We start from the raw sequence: 24,600 nt of genomic DNA on the forward strand, positions 1-24,600 counted from the left end.
GTGATTGACTTCTTTGAAGCCAATGGTGAGGCGTTTTTATTCGATGTGGAGATGGATGGGTAACCCCTGGAGTTTCTTGAGGAGGGGGGAAACGTGTCCTGAATATTTTTGAAGAAAAATCATCTGGGCAATAAAGTAAAATATGGACTGGATTAGGGAGAGATAAGAGGAAGGGAGGTCAGCAAGGAGGCTGATACAATAATCAAGGTGGGATAGGATAAGTGATTGTATTAAGGCGGTATTAACATTTGTATTAAAGTGATTGTATGACCATTTGGATGTAGAGGAAAGGGCAGATTTTAGCAATATTGTGAAATTGGAACCGACAGGAGTTAGTGATGGATTGAACATGAGGGTCGAATGAGAGAGAGGAGTCAAGGATGATGCAAGGTTACAGGCTTGTGAGACAGGAAGGATGGTGGTGCCATCTACAGTGATGGGAAGGTGATGGGGAGGACAGAGTTTGGGTGGGAAGATGAGGAGTTGTGTTTTAGGCATGTTAAGCTTGAGGTGAAGAGAGGACAACCAAAGCACCTGACTAATACAACACTACTATACTAAGTACTAGGGAGCGTATAATACAACAGAGCTGGTGGAGCCGAGCTGAGCTCACAGTAGCTTCACAGTCCGTCCCCAGCCACCCCCGTGCCGGCCCAAGGACCCCAGAATGACCACCCTGGTGGAGTGTCAATATATCGGTCTTTATTTTGTAGATGGAATCCAGAAACCCCATTGAATCGATCAATGGTAGTTAACGAGCATTTACTACGCGCAGAGCACTGTACTAAGCACTTGGGAGAGTACAGTACTACCGAGTTGGCAGTCACATTCCCTCTCCACAATGAGCTTACAGTCTAGAGGGGGAGACTGAAATATAAATTGATCATTTTTAATACATGATTTAAAGATATGTACCTAAATGCTGTGGGGTAAAGAGCAAATGTCCCAAAGTCACAGATCCAAGTAACTGCAGATGGGATGCAGATGGGAGAGGGAGATAGGGAAGAGAGCTTCATTCATTCATTCATTAGTATTTATTGAGCGCTTACTATGTGCAGAGCACTGTACTAAGCGCTTGGAGTGTACAATTCGTCAACAGATAGAAACAGTCCTTGCCCAATAATGGGCTCACAGTCTAAACGGGGGAGACAGGCAGCAAAGCAAAACAGAACAAGCAGTCTAGTGCAGACATCAAAACTGGGGCTCTTGAAGGAGATGTGGCCTCAATATCACAGCGTCCTGAAATTTTTCCTGTGATTTGGTCATTGGAATTTGTAAATTAAAGTTTGACCTCAAAGACAAACACAAGCGTGTGGCTTCAGTGGTAAGAAATTCTTGTTCCCGGCTTTTAAAACCATCCTGACCAATTTCTGGTTTTTCTAGGAAATTCCAAGCGGAGACCACAGGGTGGCAGTGCAGAGTCAAGAAAGGCCGGGAGAGAACAATTCCTAGATGGAGGGAACAGATGGGAGGGACCCGGCAGCTCGAATCGGGACCGTCAATTAATCAATCAATCGTATTTATTTTGATTTTATTTTTCATGGTATTTGTTAAGCGCTTACTATGTGCCTGGCACTGTACTAAGCGCCGAGGTAGGCACACGCTAATCAGGTTGAACACAGTCCCTTATCCCGCCCAGGGCTCCCACGCTTAATCCCCATTTTACATATGAGGGAACTGAGGCCCGGAGGAGTGAAGTGACTTGCCCAGAGTCACATAGCAGACAAGTGACCGAGCGCTTACCGTGTGGGGAGCACTGTATTAAGGGCTTGGGAAAATACAATATAACAGAGTTGATAGCCACCGTCCCTGCCCCCAAGGAGCTTAGAGTCTACAGGAGCCGATGGGACTGGTTGCCAGCGCACTGGTAAGTTTGGGCAAGGAGAAGTGTGGCTCTCTGGAAGGTGCTTCTACAGCTCTGTGTCATTTCGAAAGCTGCCTCCTCTTATGGCTCTTTGGAGATGGCTCCTCGTCGTGTTAGTCCTCAGATGCTCTTGGCCCTGACCCAGGACCTTCGGTCTGCCACGCGAAATAGGTGAGAGAGAATCTCTTCTGCTATTAAAGTCCCCCATACCCCCAAGGCTCTGCCAGTGGCCTGCCGGGTGACCTTAGGCAAGTCACCTAACCACTCTGGGCCTACGTCCCCTCATCTATAAAATCTACTCCAGCATGTAACACGGAGTAAACCCGAAATAAATCCCCAAATGAATGAATCCAAAGAATGGAGAAGCAGCATGCCCAAGTGGAAAGAGCATGGGCTTGGGGGCCAGAGGACCTGGGTTCTAATCCCAGCTCCACCATTCGTCTGCTCTGTGACCTTGGGCAAGTCACTTAATTTCTCTGTGCCTCAGTTTCCTCAACTGCAAAAAGGGGATGTGATCCCTCTTCTCCCACCTACTTGACTGTGTACCCCATGTGGGATGGGGACAATATCTAGCAGGATCGACTTATCTCTATCCCAATGCCTAAAGCAGTGCCTGACACATAATAAGCCCTTGGCAAATATCAGGTTTTTTTTTAAAAAGAATAAGATTTCTTAATTTCCCTTGGTAGCTCATTCTGATATTTTAACGACCCATGTTCCCCTGTTAAAGTGTCCCCGCAGACTAAGATTGGGATCTTCCGTGTTAATTGACAAGGGAAAGCAAATAAATTGAAGTGGGTCATATTCAGAAAAGAGTATTAAAACAAATTGATATGAAAGCATTAAAATAATACTAAGACTATTAATCCTAATTGAAAATGAGAGCCACAGTCCTGGTTCCATCACTGCAGTTCACTAAAGATCCTACAACAGTCTGGCATTGGACCGGACGTGAAGAGACTGGAGAGGCAGTGTGGATTCCCCAAAGAGGGGGCGGATGCTCTTGAACAAGCTGTTGGGACAGCGGGTAGTTGGTTGCAAGACAGAGGAATTTGTCGGCCTGGGGTCCTGAAGGCACCACCTGGCTGACTCAGCAGAAATGCTTGGGGACCATACTGTCACATCGTCCTACTGGGACCAAGATGGACACAAGTCGGCAGGTGCCAACTTTTGGCTTCTGAACCTAGGAGTTACAGTGTGGAGAGTGGTAGATGGTGCCGCATTGCTGTGAGCCTGTGGTGAGATCTGTGTGATTTCACAACTTCCCACCAAAGGCGACTGGCAAGGGAATTCTAGCAAAGAAAAGGAGAAACAGCATGTCCCAGTAGTCACAGCAATTGATTGTCTACGTTTCCCAGCAGCCACTGGGGCTTGCTGGTGGATTTTCCACCCCCACCATCCGGGGTTGAGTTTCCGCCCACTTCTGGTGGGAAGTCAAGCCTCTATGAGGGGCTGCACAAACCTAAATCTGTCTGCTTTTTTGTCTCTGATTTAGTGGCTTCTGGAATTCCGCTCCCAGCCTACCCAACAGTTTGTGGTGAGTTTCTCTCATTCATTCATTCAACTGTATTTATTGAGTGTTTATTGTGTGCAGAGCACTGCACTAAGCACTTGGGAGAGTATAATACAATAATAAACAGACACATTCCCTGCCCTCAGTGAGCTTACAGTCTATATGGGGGGGGGCGGGGGCAAGGGAGAAACTGAAATTAATGCAAAAAAACCAAATTACAGATATGTACATAAGGGCTGTGAGGCTGGGAGAGGGGAAGAACAAAGGGAACAAGTCAGGATGACGCAGAAGGGGGTGAGAGAAGAGAAAAGGTGGGTTTAGTATGGGCAGGCCTCTTGGAGGAGATGTGCCTTCAATAAGGCCTTGAAAGGGCAGAGAGTAATTGTCAGATTTGAGGAGGGAGGGTGTTCAGGCCAGAGGCAGGATGTGGGTGAGGGCTTAGCAGCAAGATAGATGAGATTGAGGCACAGTGGAAAGGTTAGCATTAGGGGAGAGAAGTGTGCGGATTGGGTTGTAGTAGGAGAATGGTGAGGTGAGGTAGGAGGGGGCAAGGTGATTGAGTGCTTTGAAGCTAATGGTGAGGAGTTTTTGTTTGATGAGGAGGTGGATGGGCAACCACTAGAGTTTTTTGAGGAGTGGGGAAACATCCTCCAAGTTTTTGTAGAAAAATGATCTGGGCTGTAGAGTGAAGTATGGACTGGAGTGGGGAGAGACAAGAAGCTGGGAAGTAAGCAAAGAGGCTGATGCAGTAATCCAGGAAAGATAAGATGAGCGATTATATTAAAGTAGTAGCAGTTTGGATGGAGAGGAAAGGGCAGATTTTAGCGATGTTGTAAAAGTGGAACTGACAGGATTTAGTGATGGATTGAATATGTGCCTTGAATGAGAGAGAGGAGTCAAGGATAATGCCAAGCTTACGGGCTTGTGAGACAAGAAGGATGGTGGTGTCGTCTACAGTGATGGGAAAGTCGGGGGAGGATAGGGTTTAAGTGAGAAGATGAGTTCTGTTTTGGACATGTTAAGTTTGAGGTGACGGGAGGACATCCAAGTAGAGATGTCTTGAAGGCAGGAGGAAATGTGAGACTGTGGAGAGGGAGAGAGATTGGGGATGGAGATGTAGATTTGGGTATCATCCACATAGAAGTGGTAGTTGAAGCCATAGGAGAGAATGAGTTCTCCAAGGGAGTGGATGTAAATGGAAAGGGACCCAGAACTGAACCTTGAGGGACCCCCACAGTTAAGGGATGGGAATCAGAGTAGGAGCCCGCGAAGGAGACTGGGAATGAACAGCCAGAGAGATAAGAGGAGAATCAGGAGAGGACAGTGCCAGTGAAGCCGAGTTTGGATAATGTTTTCAGAAGAAGGGGGTGTCCGACAGTGTTGAAGGCAGCTGAGAGGTCGGAGGAGGATTAGGATGGAGTAGAGGCCATTGGATTTTTCAGCGCTTAGAGCAGTGCTCTGCACATAGTAAGCGCTTAACAAATACCAACTTTTTTTTTTTTTGGCAAGAAGGAGATCATTGGTGACCTTTGAGAGGGCGGTTTCTGTGGAGTGAAGGGGACGGAAGACAGATTGGAGGGGGTCAAAGGAGAGAATTGGAGGAGAGGAATTTGAGACAGCAGATGTAGACAACTTGCTCAAGGACTTTGGAGAGGAATGTTAGGAGATGGGGCGATAACCGGAGGGAGCTGTGGTGTCAAGGGAGGTTTTTTTTTTAGGATAGGAAACACCTGGGCATGTTTGAAAGTGGGAGGGAAGAAGCCATTGGAGAGTGAACAGTTGAAGATGGCTGTTGAGGGAAGAAGGGAGGGGACAAGTATTCAGAGAAGGTGTGAAAGAATGGGGTCAGAAATGCAGGTGGGGTGGGTGGATTTTGAGTGGAGGCAGGAGATCAGTGGAGGCAGGAGGGAAGGATGGGAGAGTTGAAGAGGGGGTGGGAAGAGAGAGAGGCTGAAGAGGGGCAGGAGTGATTTTTAGGGAGCTCACGACTGATAGCATAAATTTTCTTAACAAAGTAGGGGGCCAAGTCACTGGGGGCAAGGGATGGGGGAGGCAGGGGGACAGGAGACCTAAGGAGGGAGTTAAATGTCTGGAACAACTGGCGAGGGTAATGGGCACGGGTGTCAATAAAGGTGGAAAAATCAGTTCGCTGGGCAGAGGAGAGAGCATGCAAGGATAAACTTGAAGTGGATGAAGTTGGCCTGATATGTAGATTTCCACCATCAGTGCTCTGTGGCTCATGCACAGGAGCGAAGGAGGCGGACTGTGCAGGTGATCCAAAGCTGAGGGAAGCAGCGTGGCTCAGTGGAAAGAGCCTGGGCTTGGGAGTCAGAGGTCATGGGCTCGACTCCCGGCTCTGCCACTTGTCAGCTGTGTGACTGTGGGCAAGTCACTTCTCTGTGCCTCAGTTACCTCATCTGTAAAATGGGGATTAACTGTGAGCCTCACGTGGGACAACCTGATTACCCTGTATCACCCCCAGCGCTTAGAACAGTGCTCTGCACATAGTAAGCCCTTAACAAATACCAACATTATGAGAAGCAGCATGGCTCAGTGGAAAGAGCCTGGGCTCCAGAGTCAGAGGTCATGGGTTTGATTCCCGGCTCTGCCACTTGTCAGCTGTGTGACTGTGGGCAAGTCACTTAACTTCTCTGTGCCTCATTTACCTCATCTGTAAAATGGGGATTAACTGTGAGCCTCACATGGGACAACCTGATTACCCTGTATCTCCCCCAGTGCTTAGAACAGTGCTCTGCACATAGTAAGCGCTTAACAAATACCAACATTATTATTAGTAGTAGTACTAGATTGATGAAGGGATAGGGGAGCGAGTGAGTTGAGTTCAGTAGAGAGAGTGGTGTTGAAAGCATCAGTTTGGTCATCAAGGGAAGGTAGTTAGGGTATGGAAGCTAAGTGGGGCATGATGAGTTGAGAAAATTGGATGGGGTCAAAGATCAGAGGTCTCTGTGGGGGAATAGTCCAGATTTACAGGGAAGAGGTATGTGGGAGAGGGTAAGGAAGGAGGCTGTGGTCAGATAGAGGGATTTCAGAGTTGGTGAGGGTAGAGACATTGCAGTCCTTAATCAGTACTGGTAGGCAAATAGGCCAGAGAAATGAGGGCTGGTGACTTACTCTGGAGTTGTACAGTCTCCCTTTTTCCACTTTTTTGCCAAACACAAGCTTTAGGATCAAGATGCCCTCACTCTGGGACCTGGCTGAGCCCTGTGAGGAAGGTAACTCAAGCCATCAGGAGCTGCCTTTCTGGATTTGCACTTCATAGTTCTGGTGTGTAGTTAAATCATAGTTTGTGAGTTTAAACTCTATTGCCTCTGACATCCTTTTCCAATGAACCTTTGATCAAAAGCTGACCTTCATTTCATCTGGGGAAACTTTGCCTCTCTTAGCCTTGTTGAACAATGCTTCTGTAGAGCTCCCTATTGGAATCCTGGCCAGACTATTCAGTTCCCTTATTCCTTCTGAATGCTCTGGGTGGAGGTGCATTGTTTGTCAATAAATCACTCAGTAATATTTAGTGAGCTCTCACTGTGTGCAGAACACTGGATCAAGCTCTTGGGAAGGTTCAGTGCAGTGGGGAGACCCGATCCCTGTCCTGAAGGAGCTGAGTACTCCTCCTGTAGTGAATGTCAGCCAGAAAGCTCTGGTCTCACAAATCAAGGAAGTCTAACTCAGCCAAGTCTCTGGGGGTCAGACCTGGGCACTAAGGCCTAGTGGAAATAGCAGGGCTTGGAGTGAGGAGAGCCAGCTCTGCTTCTGACAGACTGTTGTCTTTGGGCTAGTCCCATAACCTCTCTGGTCCTCAGTGCCCTCTTCTGTAAAATGAAGCTAACGGGCAGCGTGGCCTAGTGGAAAAAACTTGAGGTAGGGAGTCAGGAGGTCTGAGTTGGTTCGGCTGCAGGGTGACCTTGGTCAAGGCACTTAATCTCTCTGGGGCCGGATCTCAGCTTCCTCACCTGTTCCCCTGCCCTTTTAGACTGTGAGCCCTGCATGGGGCCAAGACAATGTCTGATCCAATTACCTTATATCGCCCGGCACATAGTAAGGGCTTAATAAATGCCATAACTGAGACCCCGGGGAGAGGCTGGAGGACCTGGACCAGGTGGACAAGCAGGAAGAAGGGTGAGCATTCTGGCTTGTGAGATCATTGGTAAGGCCCTGGTTCCCTGTTGACATGGGAGTACTGCGCTGTCCTGCACTGCTTTTGGATTAAGACTGTCCTGGGTTTAAAACAGTATTTGACACATAGTAAATGCTTAACAAATACTTTAAAACAACAACAAAAAAGCTGTATGCCTAATTTCCTTTTTTCCATTTGGTCCCCCAGATTGACATGGTACCTACCTACACATGGAAGAAAGAGTCAAGGATCAAGAAAACTAGTGATGTGTATCTCTATTCTATCCATGTTTATGATAAAGGTTAATGAATGGTAGAAATATATTGCCTTTCTATAGAGCCTCACTTACATGCTTGGGCTAATAGTTTTTTTTTGTTTTGTTTTAATAGTATTTATGAAGCGCTTACAGTCAAACACTGTTCTAAGCCCTGGGGTAGACACAAGAGAAGCAGTGTGGCTCAGTGTAAACAGCATGGGCTTGGGAGTTAGAGGTCATGGGTTCAAATCCCAGCTCTGCCACTCGTCAGCTGTGTGACTGTGGGCAAGTCACTTCACTTCTCTGTGCCTCAATTACCTCATCTGTAAAATGGGGATGAAGACTGTGAGCCTCACGTGGGACAACCTGATTATCCTGTATCTACCCCAGTGCTTAGAACAGTGCTCTGCACATAGTAAGCACTTAACAAATACCAACATTATTATTATTAAATTATTAAGTTGGACACAGTCCTTGACCCATAAGGAGCTCACAGTCTAAGTGAAGCAGCATGGCTTAGTTCATTCATTCATTCAATAGTATTTATTGATCACTTACTTTGTGCAGAACACTGTACTAAGCACTTGGAATGTATAATTCGGCAACAGTTAGAGACAATCCCTGCCCAATGATGCGCTTACACTCCAAATGGGGGAGGGAGACAGCTAAGCAAAACAGAACAAAACAAAACAACATCATCAAGATAAATAGAATCAAGGAGATATATACCTCATTAACAAAATAAATAGGGTAATAAATAATATATACAAATGAGCACAGTGTTGAGGGGACGGGAAGGGGGAAGGAGAGAGGGAGGGGGTGGGGAGGGGGAGCAGGGGGAAAGGGGGTCTCAGTCTGGGAAGGCCTCCTGGAGGAGGTGAGCTCTCAGTAGGGCTCACGTGAGGAGGGAGGGCATTTCAGGACAGAGGTAGGACATGGGCCAGGGGTCGACGGCGAGATAGGTGTGAACGAGGGACTGTGAGGAGGTGAGCAGAGTGTACAGGGTGGGCAGTAGAAAGAGAGAAGGGAGGCAAGGTAGGAGGGGGCAAGGTGATGGAGAGCTTTGAAGCCAAGAGTGAGGAGTTTTTGTTTTGTGCAAAGGTTGATAGGCAACCACGGGAGGTTTTTGAGGAGGGGAGTGATATGCCCAGAGTGTTTCTATAGGAAGATTCATTCATTCATTCAATAATATTTATTGAGTGCTTACTATGTACTAGAGCACTGTACTAAGCACTTGGAATGTACAATTTGGCCACAGAGACAATCCCTGCCCAATGACGGGCTCACAGTCTAATCGGGGGAGACAGATGGACAAAAACAAGACAACATAATCATGATAAATAGAATCAAGGGGATGTACACCTCATTAACAAAATAAATAGGGTAATATGATCCGGGCAGCGGAATGAAGAGTAGACTGGAGTGGGGAGAGACAGAAGAAAGGGAGATCCTAGAGGAGGCTGACACAGTATTCCAGTCGGGATATTATGAGAGCTTGTACCAGCACGATAGCAGTTTGGATAGAGAGGAAAGGGTGGATCTTGGCAGTATTGTGAAGGTGAGACCGGCAGGTATTGGTGACGGATTGGATGTGTGGGGTGAATGAGAGAGCTGAGTCAAGGATGACACCAAGTTCGCGGGCATGTGAGATGGGAAGGATGGTCCCGTCCATAGTGACAGGGAAGTCAGGGAGAGGACAAGGTTTGGGAGGGAAGATAAGGAGCTCAGTTCTCCTCCCGGCCCAGAGCATTGGCTTGGGAGTCAGAGGATGTGCGTTCTAATTCCACCTCTGCCGCTCGTCTGCTATGTGACCTTGGGCAAGACACTTCACTTCTCTGTGCCTGTTACCTCATCTGTAAAAATGAGGATTAAGACTGTGAGCCCCACATGGAACAACCTGATTACCTTGTATCTACCTCAGCACTTAGAACAGTGCTCGGAACATAGTAAGCACTTAACAAATACCATTATTATTATCATTATTATTATTAAGTAGGAGTGAGAACAGAACTGAGGCAGAGAGGAGTTAAGTGACTTGCCCAAGGTCACACAGCAAGTATTTGGCAGAGTCGGGATTAGAACCCAGATCTTTTTACTCCTGGGGAAGTGCTGAGGTGGGTCTCATCTCCATGCTGGGAGCATCTCTGATGCTCTCGAGCAGCTTGGCAATCATCCAGAATGTGCAGAATTAGCACTTTCAAGGTTTTTAAGCACTTACTATGTGCTAGACACTTTACTGAATGCTAGGTTAGATACAGATTTGTCAGATTGGACACAATCCTCCATCCCACGTGGGGCTCACAGTCTTAATCCTCATTTTACAGATGAGGTAAATGAGGCCCAGAGAAGTTAAGTGACTTGCCCAAGGTCACACAGCAGACAAGTGATGGAGCCAGGTTTAGAACCCAAGTCCTTCTGACTCCTAGGCCCATGCTCTATCCACTAGCCCACAGTGCTTCTCAGCAGCATTTAGCCTGTGAGCCCCATGCGGGACAGGATCTGTGTCTGACCTAATTAACTTGTACCTACCCAGTGTTTAGAACAGTGTTGGACACATAGTAAGTACTTAACGAATACCTTAAAATAAACATGTTGATGCTTTGCTATCGGGTTGTGAAGCCCCCTCATTGCATCCAGGAGTCAGCAAACATTGACGGGGGGTCATTTTGATTTTTGTACAACACTTCTTTGATTTCAGGGTGCTGTCACATCAACAATCTCCTTTTACCCTCAGAAAGCCCCGGTGAAGGTAAGGAGAGGCAGGTATTTTTAGCCCCGTTTTACCAATGAGAAAACAGAAGCCCCAAGAACTTAAATGACATACCTAAGGTCACACGGTAGACTAGAGCTGGGACTAGAACCCAGGTATCCCTACTTCCAGCTAAGTGCTTTTTCCATTAGGGCTACACTGCCTCTAACGTGGTGGTGAGAATTTCTGGAGAGGTATAGTCTCAGTTAAAAACTGAGAGGCATCAGTTCAGTCAGACTGAAGCCCCCTCTTCAGTTCCACCCTCTGAATTCCCCCAGACATTTCCTGCCTGATGAACTCAAGAAAGGATCATTTTCTCACAGAACCCACCACCCAAGTCCCTGCTCAAAAGTTCTGGATGGAGTAAGTAGGGAGTTCATCTAACCCTTAGGCTAGAAAGGCCCTCAAGAGGTCGTCTAATCCAATCAATCAATGGTATTTATTATTAATAATAATATCAATGGCATTTGTTAAGTGCTTACTATGTGCCAAGCACTGTTCTAAGCTCTGGGGGATACAAGGTAATCAGGTGGTCTCACATGGGGCTCAGTCTTAATCCTCATTTTACAGATGAGGTAACAAAGGCACAGAGAAGTTAAGTGACTTGCCCAAAGTCACACAGCTGACAAGTGGCAGAGCTGGGATTAGAACCCATGACCTCTGACTTCCAAGCCCGTGCTTTTTCCACAGAGCATTGCTTGAGCACTTACCGTGTGCTGAGCACTGTATTAAGTGCTTGGGAGAGTACAATATAACAGAATTGGTAGACACATTCCCCCCATAACGAGCCTTGCCTCCAGGCAGATTAACACCTAAGTCATCCTAGGAAAAGTTGTCAATCCGTCAGTGGTAGGGAAAGCCCAGCCTTCCCAGCTGCTGTGGCCGAGGCCTCCCGTCTACTGGGGAGTAGCATCAGACCACTGGTCCTGCCAGGAAGCTGAATAGTAGCCACTGGCCAGACCAGCACAACTGGACCTGAGCCCCAGCAGTGCCAGGCCAGCCTTCTCAGCACATCCGGGCTGTGCACTGTCACTACCAACGGTTGTGCCGTGGATCCCATTTGTTAAATCTGAAAATTCAAAACTAGGTTAAGACTCATCAATTCAAGCTCCCTCATTAGGTCAAATACTCCTTGAGGGCCAGGGATCATGTCTATTAACTCTCTAGTACTCTCCCAAGGGCTTAGTACAGTGCTGTGCACGGAAGAAGCATTCGATAAATCCTATCGCTCACTCGATTATGGTATTACGGTATTTGTTAAATGCTTATTCTGTACAAGATACTGTTCTAAGTGGTGGGATAGATACAGGCTAAGCAGGTCCATGTTGCACGTGGGGTTCACAGTATTAATCCCCATTTTACAAGTGGGGGAACTGAGGCACAGAGAAGTTAAGTGACTTGCCCAAGATGACACAGCTGACAAGTGTCAGAGCTGGGATTGGAACCCAGGTCCTTCTGACTCCCAGGCCCATGCTCTATCCACTAGGCAACACTGCTTCTATTGTTGCTGGAAGTTTTTTTGCTGTTCGTCTTGTTGCTGGAAGTATTCAGAAAACTCTCACGCCATCTCCTAACACTCTCATCGTGCAGTTTCCCTGGTCACCTTGGGAGCAGAGCCCACAACAACACCTATGGGGCTGGCTGTCAGCTGTAATACATGGACTGTCATGATCATGGATCTTCTTTCTTGGAGAAGCAATGTGGCCTATTGGAGGAGGGACCTGGGAATCAAGGACCTGGGTTTTAATCCTGGCTCTGCCACTTCTCTGCTGTGTGACCTTGGGCAAGTCACTTAACCTCTCTGTGCCTCAGTTACCTCATCTGTAAAATGGGGATTAAGACTGTGAGCCCTATGTAGGACATGGACTGTGTCCTACCTGATTACCTTCTATCTACTCCAATGCTTAGAACAGTGCCTAGCACATAGTAGGCGCTTAAACAATACCATTAAAAAAATCATGGTTGCGTGATCCTGGGAAAGTCACTTAACTTCTCTGTGCCTTAGTTCCCTCATCTGCAAAATGGGGTTTAGATACTTGTTCTCCTTCCTACTAAGAATGTGAGACCCAAGTGGGCCAGTGATTGTGTCCAACCTGGTGAACTTTTATCTAACCCAGCACTTAGAACAATGCTTGACACTAAGTAAGAGCTTGACAAAAATAATAATAATACCTCCATGGAGAATAAGTACGAGCTGTGGGTCTTGGCCCAACTTCTGTTTTCTCGGGAAGCTAATGAAATATATACAGATATTGATATCCTGGAAAGCACACATCTGTAGAAGTGTTTGGACCCTGCTCTAGGCATGTTGATTGAAAATGATATCTCAAGATGGCATTGGAGAAAGCGGTACCAGCAAACCCTGTCTCTATGACTACCATTTCCTTCTCCTCCCTCTGAGGTGTTCACTGGCGTTAGCAGACTCCTGGAATGCAGAGCTTGCTCAGTGGATTATTCCTCGGGTGTGTCTCTGTAGTGCGGTTGCTTTGATTCCTCCGAGGGACTCTATCTGCGGAGAAAAGTAAGATGAAGGGAGACTAAGTGTAGTGAAAAGAAAGAGAGAAAGGTCCTTAGTTATAGAGGTGGCTTGAATATCACCTGTTTCTGAAACAAGAAACTGAGCAGAGAGGACTCCATTCACTTGGAAGGAGACAATTCACAAGCTAAATGCAAGAGGATGGAAATGGACCTGGAATATTCTAACAGGTAAGAGGTTTGTCCACAGCCTTTAAACAGGCCTGGAAAGGGGAATGTCAGGTGTATTTAAAAAAAAAAAATCTCAGTTTAAAAATGGGAGGAAGGCATTAGAAGTGATTTGTGATTATACTGCTGATTTAACCCTGAGCGGTGCATTAGCTTTGGACAGCAACCCAAGCCTAAACATACTGCATAAGGCAACCAAGAAATGAATTAAAGAATATGGAACTGATGAGTGAAACCACCTATGGCTGGTGTTTGCTTAATGAGTTGGATTCCTAATTCCTTTTGCTATTTTAACTTGGAAATTTCTTTTCAAAATGACTTTGTGTGTATGTATTGCCACAGAGTTTTTTCAGTTTGTCTGGACAGTGCAGAGTAGGCAAAATTTATTTTAAAATCTTTGAAAAACACTGAGATGACAAGTTCTGTTATTCCACAGTTCACATGGTAGTGAACTCCTTTAAGGGACACAGATTGCGTTTGCTTTGGATTTTGTTTCAAAAGTGATTCAGTAATTTGGTGTTTTGAGGCTTTCTTGTGCATTGGTAACAGTGCTTTTTTCAGTTGCCTGAAGTCAATCAATCAGGGTATTTATTGAGTACTTCCTATGTGCAGAGCCCTGCACTAAGTGCTTGAGAGAGGACAGTACAATAGAGTAAGTAGAAATGATCAAGGAATGTAAAATCTACCTGATCATCTTGTTTGTACCCCAGCGTTTAGCACCGCGCTTGGCATTTAGCAAACACTTCTGCCTAGGCATTTGTGTGATTGACACTGCTGCCAACTCTGGGCATTCCTCTTTCCCCCTCCTCCTCACAGCCAACTCCCCTGCCCCAGAGGGGCAGTGCTGTGTCATGGGAGAGATCTGGGGGATAAGGCAGAAAGCGTGACTTCTTAGCCCCTCACTGCCTGCTCCTTGTACTGTGTGCCCTGAGACCAAACCCTTGGCTTCTCTAGAGGTCAATTTCCCTGTCTGCAAAATGAGGCTGATAATTCTGCTGTCATATGGGGCTTTTCCCTGGGAAAGGGAATATGTTTGGAGGGAGCAACGTATGGGCAACCTGAGGAGGGGTTTGGGTAGCTCATCGGGAATGGCAAATTAAAGTTACCAAGGCTTTCTCCTGACAGTGAAAATGCCCAAACTCATGTGGGTGCTCTGGATCATTAGCATATTTCATTTCACCATTGTCATGTCCCTAGTACAAGGCTAATTGACTTCTGATGACTTCCAGAATTTTCACTGGGAAGGGGGTCAGATCACTTGCCTTTTGCTTTAAATGAATGTGGCTCTGCCCCATGAGACTTGGTTGCCACTGAGCCCTAGAGGATAGAATTCTGACCTAAGGAGGCCTGAAACCTCTGGATTTGAGAAAGGAACCAACTGCATTCACTGCAGTCATGGTTACCACTCCAACCAGGGCAATCACTCTAATCGTGTGATTATTGCGGCAAGGGAGATCTTGCTGCAATGCCTATAATCGCTGCAACCAGTGAGATCTCCGCAATAAGCGCAACAAGTACAACCACAATCATTCTCACATCGCTTTAGGGTGGGCTAAGGGCACAGAAGCAGGAAGGTTCTCAATCAAGTGGACAGCCAACACATCCCCGTGGCTCCCTATTCCCCAGGTCAGAGCCCAGGACCTGAGACTGTCCAGGGACGGGACCCTAGAGGATGGGGCTGGGGGCTCAGGTCAGCTTCAGGTAGCTTCATACCCACCCCTGCCAGACGTCAACCTGGCTCTCCCAGCTTCGGCAAGACTGGCCTCTGTGGGCCTGGCTCCGGTCAGCCCTAGCCCCGGCTCCTGAGGTGTCGAAGCCCATTGATGAGTCGAGGCTAGGGAATGCGAATTTCCCTTTAGGAGGGGGAGAGCTACAGAGGGTGTGGCTGGTGGGGAGGCTGGGGCTTCCATCTCCTTGGAATTATTCTGCACCTTTGACGCCCTAGCCATCTCATCCTCCTGAACTGCACCCCCACTCTGCCCCCGCCCCTTGGGGGCCAGCCACACCACTCCCCAACCAGAAACCATTACCACAGATGCTCAGGGGTGCCCCTTTGCTTTGGCTGCCCCTCATTACCCAGAATTTGGCTGTCCCAAATTGCCCACTGCCTTTCACTTAACCTGCTCCCATCTAGATCCTCCCTTCCCGCTGTACACAAAGGGCTTCACAACCACAGAATCCTTTTGTTTCCCTTCTCTGTGCTCTCCTCTTGCAAGTGGTTTTGTTTGATCTGTGTCTCTCACTGCAGAACCTATTGTTGAAACCAGATCTGCACAAACGCCATCATGTACCGTATTCTTAGGGGGCTCTTTTTTAGACTTCAAGTACTCACCTTCAAACTCTGCAAGGTGGTTTCAGCGAGCCTAGGTCATTTCACATAGACTTCAATATTTGATTCTTCTCTTTGTTACCTCCATCACAGTGCCGATTCTGAGATGTGAAGAATGATGCTGTTTTCCTGTGGGTTTTGTTTTCCTTAGGACTCTCACAAAGCAGAGCAACAGGAGGCATGTTTTGTGTTTTCCTCTCTTTGGGGGAAGCTGTTTAAATCTGTCCTCTCAGCAACCCGAACTCACTGGAATCACAAGACCAGGCAACTCTCGGGCCAGACTTGAATTATGTCCCAGCCCCCCAAAGAGTGGGTGTGTTGCCCCCCGGGCTAGGGCCGACACAGACTGAAACAGAAACAGAAATGGGGCTTTCTTTCCTTGGCCTGGCCAAAAGGGCCCTCATCCTAGGCAAGAGACCATTAAAGTAGATAAAACATTGCTCTTCCAAATCTTTAATTTGATCCTGAATCCCCAAGCCAGCTTCCCCCAGCCTCCCTCCCTAACCCCAGTGACCACACAGAGGTCTTTGCAGATAAAATTGAAAACATCAGGTGTGAACTTCCCAATGTGCCCCAATTCCCCCTCACCATTCTACTGCCCTTTCCTCCTCCTTCTTCTTCTTTCCAATTGTCTCTGAAGAGGAGGTCTCCTGCTTGGTCTCTAAATTTACCTCACCTTCCCTAAGCCTCTCAACCTATCCCCTCTCTCCCAGCCTAAAAGCCCTCACCCTCATTCTCCTCCCTTCCTGAACTCCTGTCATCAATCTCGCACTCTCTGATGGCTCCTTCCCCTCTGCCTTCATGTATGCCCAAGCAAGCCTTCCCTATACTATCGGTTATTAATGGTATTTATTGAGCACTTGCTGTGTGCGGACCACTGTACTAAGCGCTTGGGTGAGTACAATGCAACAGAGTTGGTAGACATGTTCCCTCCCCACAGTGAGCTTGCAGTCCAGAAGGGAGATAGACATTGATGTAAATAAATAATTTATGAATATGTACATAAGTTCTGTGGGGCTGAGGGTGGGGTGAATCCCAAATGCTCAAAGGGTAAGGATCCCAAGTGCATAGATGATGCAGAAGGGAGAGGGAGTTGGGGAAAAGAAGGCTAATGGGGGGAGATCTCTTGGAGGAGCTGTGACCTTAATAAGGCTTTGAAGGTGGAGAGAGTGGCGATCTGGCGTATATGAAGGGGGAGGGTGTTCCAGGCCAGAGGGAGGACAGAGGTAAGGGGTTGGCGGAGAGATAGATAAGATCGATTGAATGAATCGAGGCACAGTGAGTAGGCTGTGCTGGAGGAGTCAAGTGTGAGGGCCAGGCTATAGTAGGAAATCAGTAAGGTAAGGTAGGAAGGGGCGAGCTGATTGAGTGCTTTAAAGCTGATGGTTAGGAGTTTCTGTTTGATGAGGATGGGCAACCACTGGAGGTTCTTGAGTGGGGAGGTGTGGACTGAATTTTTTTTTTAGATAAACGATCCAGGCAGCAGAGTGAAGTATGGACTGGAGCAGGGAGAGACAGGAGGCAGGGAAGTCAGTGAGAAGGCTGATGCACTAGTCAAGGCAGGACACGATATGTGCTTGGGATTGGTGTTGTAGCAGTTTGGAAGCAGCATGGTCTAGTGGAAAGAGCATGGGCCTGGGAGTTAGAGGACCTGGGTCTTCTCTAAGCGCTGGGGTAGGTACAACTTAATTAGATCAGACACAGTCCCAGTCCCGCACAGGGCTCACGGGTCACACAAAGTAATATTATTGGTATTTTATTATGGTATTTATTAAGTGCTTACAATGTCCCAAGCGCTGTACTAAGCACTGTACTAACCTGTACAAGCAGGTTGGACACAGTCCCTGTTCCACATGGAGCTCACAGTCTAAGTAAGAGGTACTTAATCCTCACTTTACAGTTGAGGAAACTGGGGGACAGTTAAGTGACTTGTCCAAGGTCAGACAGCAAGTAATTGGCAGACCCGGGTTAGAACCCAGTCCTCTGACTTCCGGTCCATGCTCTTTCCACTAGGCCATGCCGGGCAAGTGGCTTAACTTCTCTGTGCCTCAGTTTTCTCATCTGTAAAATGGGGATTAAATCCTATTCCCACTACTTAAAGTGTGAGCCCCGTGTGGGAAATGGACCGTGTTCAACCTGATTTACTTGTAGCTACCCCAGACAGTCATTGCACCTGTGCTGGGCAGCAGTGGCATGAGAAAGAGGCAAAGGTGGATGATCAAGTGATCAAAATGTTGATCAGAGACAACAGCAGAGACTCAAGTTTTTACTGGATGGAAAAAGGCAGTGGTAAACCACTTCTGTATTTTTACCTAGAAAACTCTATGGATACACAAACCAGAATGACTTTATAATAGAAAATGGGAAGTTCTGAAGAGGGTTGTATCCATGGAGTCACTATGGGTCGGAAAAGACTCGACAGCATTTGAAGAAGAAGAGACCATAGACTGTAGACTCTGGAATGTAAACTCGTTGTGGGCAGGGAATGTGTCTGTTTATTGTTGTATTGTAGTCTCCCCAGCGCTTAGTACAGTGCTCTGCCCACAGTTAAGCACTCAATAAATACTATTGAATGAATGAATGAGAGAGACCCCAGTGCTTAGTACAGTGCCTAGCACATGGGAAGCCCTTAACAAATACCATAAAACAAGCACAGTAAGCACTTTACAAATACCACAGTTATCATTATTATTATTAGGATGGAGAGGAAATGGTGGATTTTAGCAATGTTGTGAAGGTAGAACTCACAGGATTTGGTGACAGACTAAATATGTGAGTTGTATGAGAGAGATGAGCTGAGGACAATGCCAATGTTACAGGCTTGTAAGATAGGGAGGATAGTGGTATTGTCTACAGTGATGGGGAAGACTGGAGGACAGGGTTTGGGTGGGAAGATAAAGAATTCTACTTAGTTTAGGTGTCAGCTATTGTCCCATATCCCTGCTCCCATGCCTCTCCAGACTCCTGGAACAGACTATAGACCCTTGCTGCCTTCACTTCCTGTCCACTACACCCAGGCTTTTGACCCCACCTCATTCCACCATGATTGAACTCCCTCTAAGGTGGTCAATGGCCTCTTTAAAGCCAAGTTCAGTGGGTGCTACCAGAATGTTGGGCATGAAGAATACAGCCCGAATAGTTTTGCCTCATCCTTGAGCAGGAAGCTTCCTGATTGGCCAGATGATGCCCCAGACAGACACCGGATCCCTAGGGGAGCTGGTGGCCTGCACTCCCTCCCTCTCATCCTCTGCCTCAGGGGGCTGGCCAGGGTCCCTTGGAAGAGCGGCCGGGAGGGAGGGCCAGGCTGTGGGGAGGGAGCCTGGGAGACAGCAGGCTGATGCCAGGACTCCCAGTCTGGACCAGGAGGTGATCGGGGATGCCCATTCCAGAAGGGTAAACTCCATCTGTCCCAGATACTTCCTGCCCCCTCCACTCTGATTGAGAGTTAAAGTGGATTTTTTCTGCTGAAACCTCTCTCCCAAGGGACGCTTGCTCCTAGCCAGCTCAGCTGGTGGTCATATTTTTTTGTCTTGGGTCTCTTTCAGGATTCCCAGATCAAACCCAGGGCAGCACCAGGGGCCTGGCAGGTCCAGCTGGGGCTCAGGGACAGATGAGTCCTGCTGATAATACTGCAGGGGGAATGGCGCTTCCTGCCCCCTCCGCTCTGATTGAGAGTCGAAGTGGATTTTTCTGCTGAGACCTCTCTCCTAAGGGACGCTTGCCCCTTGCCAGCTCAGCTGGTGGTCGTATCTTTTTTTTTGCCTTGGGTCTCTTTCAGGATTCCCAGATCATGCTCAGGGCAGCGCCAGGGGGCTGGCAGGTCCAGCTGGGGCTCAGGGACGGATGAGTCCTGTTGATAACACTGTAGGGGCCACGGCGAGCAGAGTGTCTTCTAATCAAATGTGGCACGTCCCTCTACAGGTTGGATCCCACCGAGTCGGTCACCCAAGTGGCCATCATGGGCAACACGGGCAGTCACCAAGGGGATTTGCTTGCTAACCAGACATCCACCACCAAGTCCACACCACTGTCCTTTGAATCCTGCCAGCTGGCCCCTCTGGTGCTGTTTCTTCTAGTGGTGGCCTACGCTCTCGTGGTACTCGTGGGGCTTCTGGGCAACCTGTCCCTCATCATCATTATCACGAGGAAACAGAAGGAAACCCAGAATGTGACCAACGCTCTGATCGCCAATCTCTCCCTTTCGGACATCCTGATGTGCGTCGTGTGCATCCCTTTCACCATGGTCTACACCTTGATGGACCACTGGATCTTTGGGGACGCCATGTGCAAGGTCACCGCCTATGCCCAGAGTGTGTCCGTCACCGTGTCCATTTTCTCCCTCGTCTTAATTGCCATCGAACGACACCAACTGATCGTTAACCCCCGGGGCTGGAAGCCCAACATGTCCCAGGCCTGTTGTGGCCTGCTGCTGGCTTGGATCTTCTCCCTTCTCATGTCCGTGCCATTTTTCCTCTTCTCCCAGCTGACCGACGAACCCTTCCGCAACATCTCTCTCCCCGGCGACCCCTTCCGCCACCGGGCGGCGTGTGTTGAGGAGTGGCCGTCCAGGCAGGGTCGGCTGGTGTTCACCACCTCCCTGCTCGGCGTACAGTACTGCGTCCCCTGGGGCTTCATCTCCGTCTGCTACCTGAAGATCCTGCTGTGCCTGCGGAAGAGGCATGGCAAGGTGGAGCGGGTCAGGGAGCAGGAGAGCAGGCGAGTCAACTCAATGCTGATCTCGATCGTGGTGACCTTCGGGGCCTGCTGGCTGCCTCTGAACATCTTCAACATCATCTTCGACTGGAACCACGAAATCCTGCTCCACTGCCACCACGACCTTGTGTTCATCTTGTGCCATCTGGCAGCTATGACATCCACCTGCATCAACCCTCTCTTCTACGGGTTTCTGAACAAGAATTTCCAGAAGGACCTCATGGACCTGCTTCATCTCTGCCGGTGCTTTGCTCCTCGAGACCACTATGACAGCATCGCCATCTCCACCTTGCCCACGGAAGAGTCCAAAGTGTCCGTGAAATTCATCCCTTCCCAGGAGAGCATCTGACACCACCCCCGTCGGACATCCACCCTGGAATCGCTGATTTGGGCCAGTAGAGAGGTCCTCCTGCAGGACTCTTGGGAAGATGAAAACCTAGAAATGTTGTTTGGCCATCTTGGCCCAAAGCCTCAAATCAGCCTGGAAAATGAACGTTAGCGTGATCCTCGGAACCTGTTGTGGGAGAAACTACTAACCTGTGCTTCATGTTGGCAAAAAGAAAGTCAGTCCACAGAGGCAGAAAGAAGCTTCATGTGACCTGTCTCTGCCCTCCTCTGCAAGTTCATCTCACCCGGTACTGACGCACAAGTCAGTCCACAAAGATGCAAGTTTGGGCAAATGAGAAGCATACCAGTTACAGAGGCCCACTTAGGGCACACCCTCAGCCCAGATGCTCCCAGGGACTCGAGGCAGAAAATGACTTCAGGAGTCAAAATGTGACCCATAAAGATGGAGCAGTGAGCTCAGCCTCAGCGGAGGAATTCTGGGAGCTGGGACAGTGCTGCAGGTTGGTGGGACCATCAGGAGGAGAGACTTGGCCAGACCCACTTCCAATGGGGAGGGTGTCATGTGTGTGTGTTTGTGTGTACATCCACACACCCTTTCTCTTTCTTTTTCTCTGGGCCATCCAGAAGCTTGGACAATAAAGGCTGACCCAGTCCCTGACACCCTTAGATATAACAAACTGCTTAAGCTCCAGGGCATGTCTACCTAGTCAGTCAAGGGCACAACAGCAAAGAAAGCTCCATCTTCAGACATCACCTCGTTTCATTTTCTTCACTCACCAGATTTGGGCCAAACTCCACTGAAAGACAGACCTTGGCTGCCTCGAGTTTAGATTAATCATGAAAGCAGCCAGGCCGCAGCAGCCAGCCCTGCATTTGAAAACATGTTCAAGTGAATGAGCCCTGGCTTTTGGAGAGTGCCCTGTGGGCTGGGGTGTGAGGGGAAAAAGTGGGGCCCTGCTGTGTTGAAAGGGTTTGCCCTAGTGGTGACTGTGCCCGTGAGTCACATGGCCCAACCTGGGGGCATTTAAGCCCCCAAGAAGCAGAAACGGTTGTTCTTTCTCCGTGCAGCCTTGCCTCGTTGCCACTGAAGGCGAAGCTCCCTCTCCATGGCTGAGCCCAGGTGTTCAATGAGAAGCGTCCGTCGGCAACGGCCAAACCCGTCACAATGGGCAGTTTGTTCTTCTCCTAGCTGGCCAAGGCTGGAGGCTTTCCCGGCATTTCTATGATGACTCACAGAAACAATGCTCCCACCATCCACCCCTCTGCCTTCCCCATCCTGAAGCCCTTCAGGAGGCACTCAAGGGTGCCCCTACAGTAAACCATTTCTGATGGCAGAAATCAGATTTTCATCATGGCTAAAACTCTGCAGCTTTGAGCGGGTGTCCCATTTTAATCCGCCTGTCCTCTGTGTTCACACAGCAGTCGTTATTATATTTCTGGATTCAGTGCTAAGCTTCAATAATGTGGCTTAATGGAAATATGATTGAATGAAAGAGCATGGGCTTAGGGGTCAGAGGACAAGAGGTCTAATCCCCGGTTACCTCATCTGTAAAGTGGGGATAAAGATTGCTAGCCCCACGTGAGGAAACCTTATTACCTTTTATCTACCCCAGCGCTTAGAACAGTGCTTGGCACATAGTAAGTGCTTAACAAATCCCACTGTACTTTTCTTTTTCAATGGGAGCCAATGACTGGTTCCCAGGCTATGGGGTCAGGAGCCCCGGCAGGGCACCACATTGCGAACCAGAAATATCTATCTCTACTCGTGTCCAGGCTGGACCCAAAGCTGACTGGGACTTATCCGATGTCACTCAGCACAGAGACTTAAAGAGGAAACTGCAGTTACAGTACAGAATAACGGCTTCTGGTTCTTCTAAATCGCTGCCATTGTTAGCATCAGGGTTGGAGCCTTCTACAGTCCCGACAGTCCTTTCACCACAGGTATGGACACGAGGTTAGGGGAATGACCTCTGACTAACATATTAAATGGACACGTCCTCTGTAGAGTGTTGTTATTAAATGAGACTGTCTCGTCACGGGTCCCGGACAGAACGATTTCCACTGGAACTGAAATGAGGTAAAAATGCTTCTGCTGTTTAGGTAGCTCTGTAAAACTTGCAGGTCACATTGTTAGGAAGCCCAAAAGAGGCTGCTCGGAGCCCAGAGTTAGCCCACGCTCCCTTTATTGGTGATATTTAACACTGTACTTGGTGCCACCTGTGGTTCCTCCAAAAGGAATATTGTAAAGCAAAAGATGAGGTCCTGAAGTTAACATCACTGAATGGTAACGAGTTGAAGTTAGCAAATTGAATGCTAAAGCACACCTTCAACTGTTCTTTCTACCAGCTGAAACAGGTTCAAAGCTCCCAAAGGATAAAACCAGAAAATCATTTTCGTAAAGGTCTTGGAGGAGAGGTTGAAACTTGAATGCCGTGGCTGTCCTTCTGGAGAGAATTTGCTCTCGTCACCTTCCCCCTCTTAACTGTAATTCTGTTGTAGGCTGGGAATGTGTCTGGTAATTCTGTTGTATTGTACTCTCCCAAGCGCTTAGTACAGTGCTCTGTGCATAGTAAGCACTCAATAAATACCATTGATTGATGGGTAACATTAATGAAAGCTTGCTCTTTCCACATCAAGAGATAAATGTGTATTTACTCAGCTTAATCTATTTCCAAATGTTATAGGCCCCTCCAGGAGCCCGTTTGCACTATAGCACCAGGCTCCGTGGTGTGGGAGGTGCTAATATAAATAGCATCTTGCTTTCCTGCACCCTTTGTACTGTTCCCTAGCTCAGCCCAAGCACTCCATGCACATGCTCCCTCTATATACTCATGCAGTCCCCTCCCTGATGGTTTTGAGTCCTGAGGATGGGGCAAGGGTCTCATAGAGGAAGAGGAGGAGGAGGAGAAGAGAGCCTTTTAATGGTGGTAGAGACTTGTGTCCCCAATGGTGACAATTGGGGCCCCTCCACTCCCTTCAAGTCCCTGCCTCTCCCTGCTTCACCTCCCTAGAGGCTACTACTCTCACCCCTAGAGACATGGCCCTTAGGATTCCTGGTCACACCTGGGTTTGGTCTGGTCTCTACAAGTGAGGCCAGTGAGCAGAGTGGATTAAACGTGTGAGTTCAGTGCCTCGGACTCCCCTCTCCATGCCTTCCCAATTTCTCATCCAGGGAGTCACCAGGGAGGGTGGGAGGCCTGAGGAATCCAGAATGGACAGCCCAGCTCCATCAGCTGTTTCTCCGTCCTATTTGCTGTTGGAAAAGAGGGCAGAGTTGACGGGGGAAGGCCGGGAGGAGGGGGCGGGGGGATTAGCAGTGAAGAGGATGTGGATCTGAAATGTGGATCTGTCCCTCATCCTGATTCCCACCCACAGCTCCTCATCCCACTCCTCACCCTCACTGGCCTAGGGCCAGGGGTCGGGGACATGAGGAGGGGGTTCCTGAGTTAAGTTGGCAGAGGCGGGAGGGAAGCGGAGAGAGAACAGGACACTGAGAATCAGTCAGTGTTGCCTGGGGCAACCAGGCATCCAAATCCATGTTTGGGAGCCCCCCAAGGAACAGGGACTGGCTCTAATTCCCACCTTAGTGCTTAGTACAGAGCTCAGCACACAGTAAGTGCTTAATAAATGCTATTACTATACTGCTGCTACTATTACTGCTTCTGCCTAGCCACCAGGAATAGGCTGAAACCGATGTGACAAAAGGCACTTTACGACCTCAGGCTCCAGGAGAGCCAGGAGTTGTGCCTTGCTTCTGTTTTACCCTCCAAAGTGCTCAGTACAGCCTCTAGCACTGAGTGGAACTCAGTAAACACTGTTTCTGCTCCTACTCCGGATGGCGGGGACCGACTTTGGCAGCCCCTTTCTGGAAACAAATGGCTGCCTTGGGCTAGACCACGGGGAAGAATGGCGGGCTTGTCCCCGTCAGCAAATCTCTGGCATCGGAGACATGATGGTGGTGGCACTGCAGAAGATGCCCTTTAGACAGGT

At 48.4% G+C, this 24,600-nt stretch overlaps 1 protein-coding gene and 1 long non-coding RNA gene across 2 annotated transcripts; both read left to right on the forward strand.

Moving 5' to 3' along the window:
- Nucleotides 1-3,357: 3,357 nt before the first annotated feature.
- LOC100086685 lies at nt 3,358-7,908 on the forward strand. Its single transcript, XR_003754655.2, has 3 exons — nt 3,358-3,401; nt 6,558-6,662; nt 7,720-7,908. It is a non-coding gene; the product is annotated as an uncharacterized LOC100086685 (long non-coding RNA).
- A 5,021-nt stretch (nt 7,909-12,929) lies between these two features.
- On the forward strand, nt 12,930-23,927 carry LOC120637996 (neuropeptide Y receptor type 6-like). The gene is made up of 2 exons (XM_039910400.1): nt 12,930-13,223; nt 19,471-23,927. Exons 1-2 carry the CDS (start codon nt 13,195-13,197, stop codon nt 20,609-20,611), a joined length of 1,170 nt encoding a protein of 389 aa, XP_039766334.1. The 5' UTR covers nt 12,930-13,194; the 3' UTR covers nt 20,612-23,927.
- Nucleotides 23,928-24,600: the final 673 nt, after the last annotated feature.

This window comes from Ornithorhynchus anatinus, chromosome X1, assembly GCF_004115215.2.
Source record: "Ornithorhynchus anatinus isolate Pmale09 chromosome X1, mOrnAna1.pri.v4, whole genome shotgun sequence".
Lineage (NCBI taxonomy): Eukaryota > Metazoa > Chordata > Mammalia > Monotremata > Ornithorhynchidae > Ornithorhynchus > Ornithorhynchus anatinus.

What these genes read in the sequence shown, in the direction of transcription:
- LOC120637996 (XM_039910400.1), top strand. Translation starts at nt 13,195, where the DNA reads ATGGAAATGGACCTGGAATATTCTAACAG. An exon ending in GACCTGGAATATTCTAACAG is followed by an intron (nt 13,224 to 19,470) that starts GTAAGAGGTTTG and finishes GTCCCTCTACAG; the next exon opens with GTTGGATCCCACCGAGTCGG.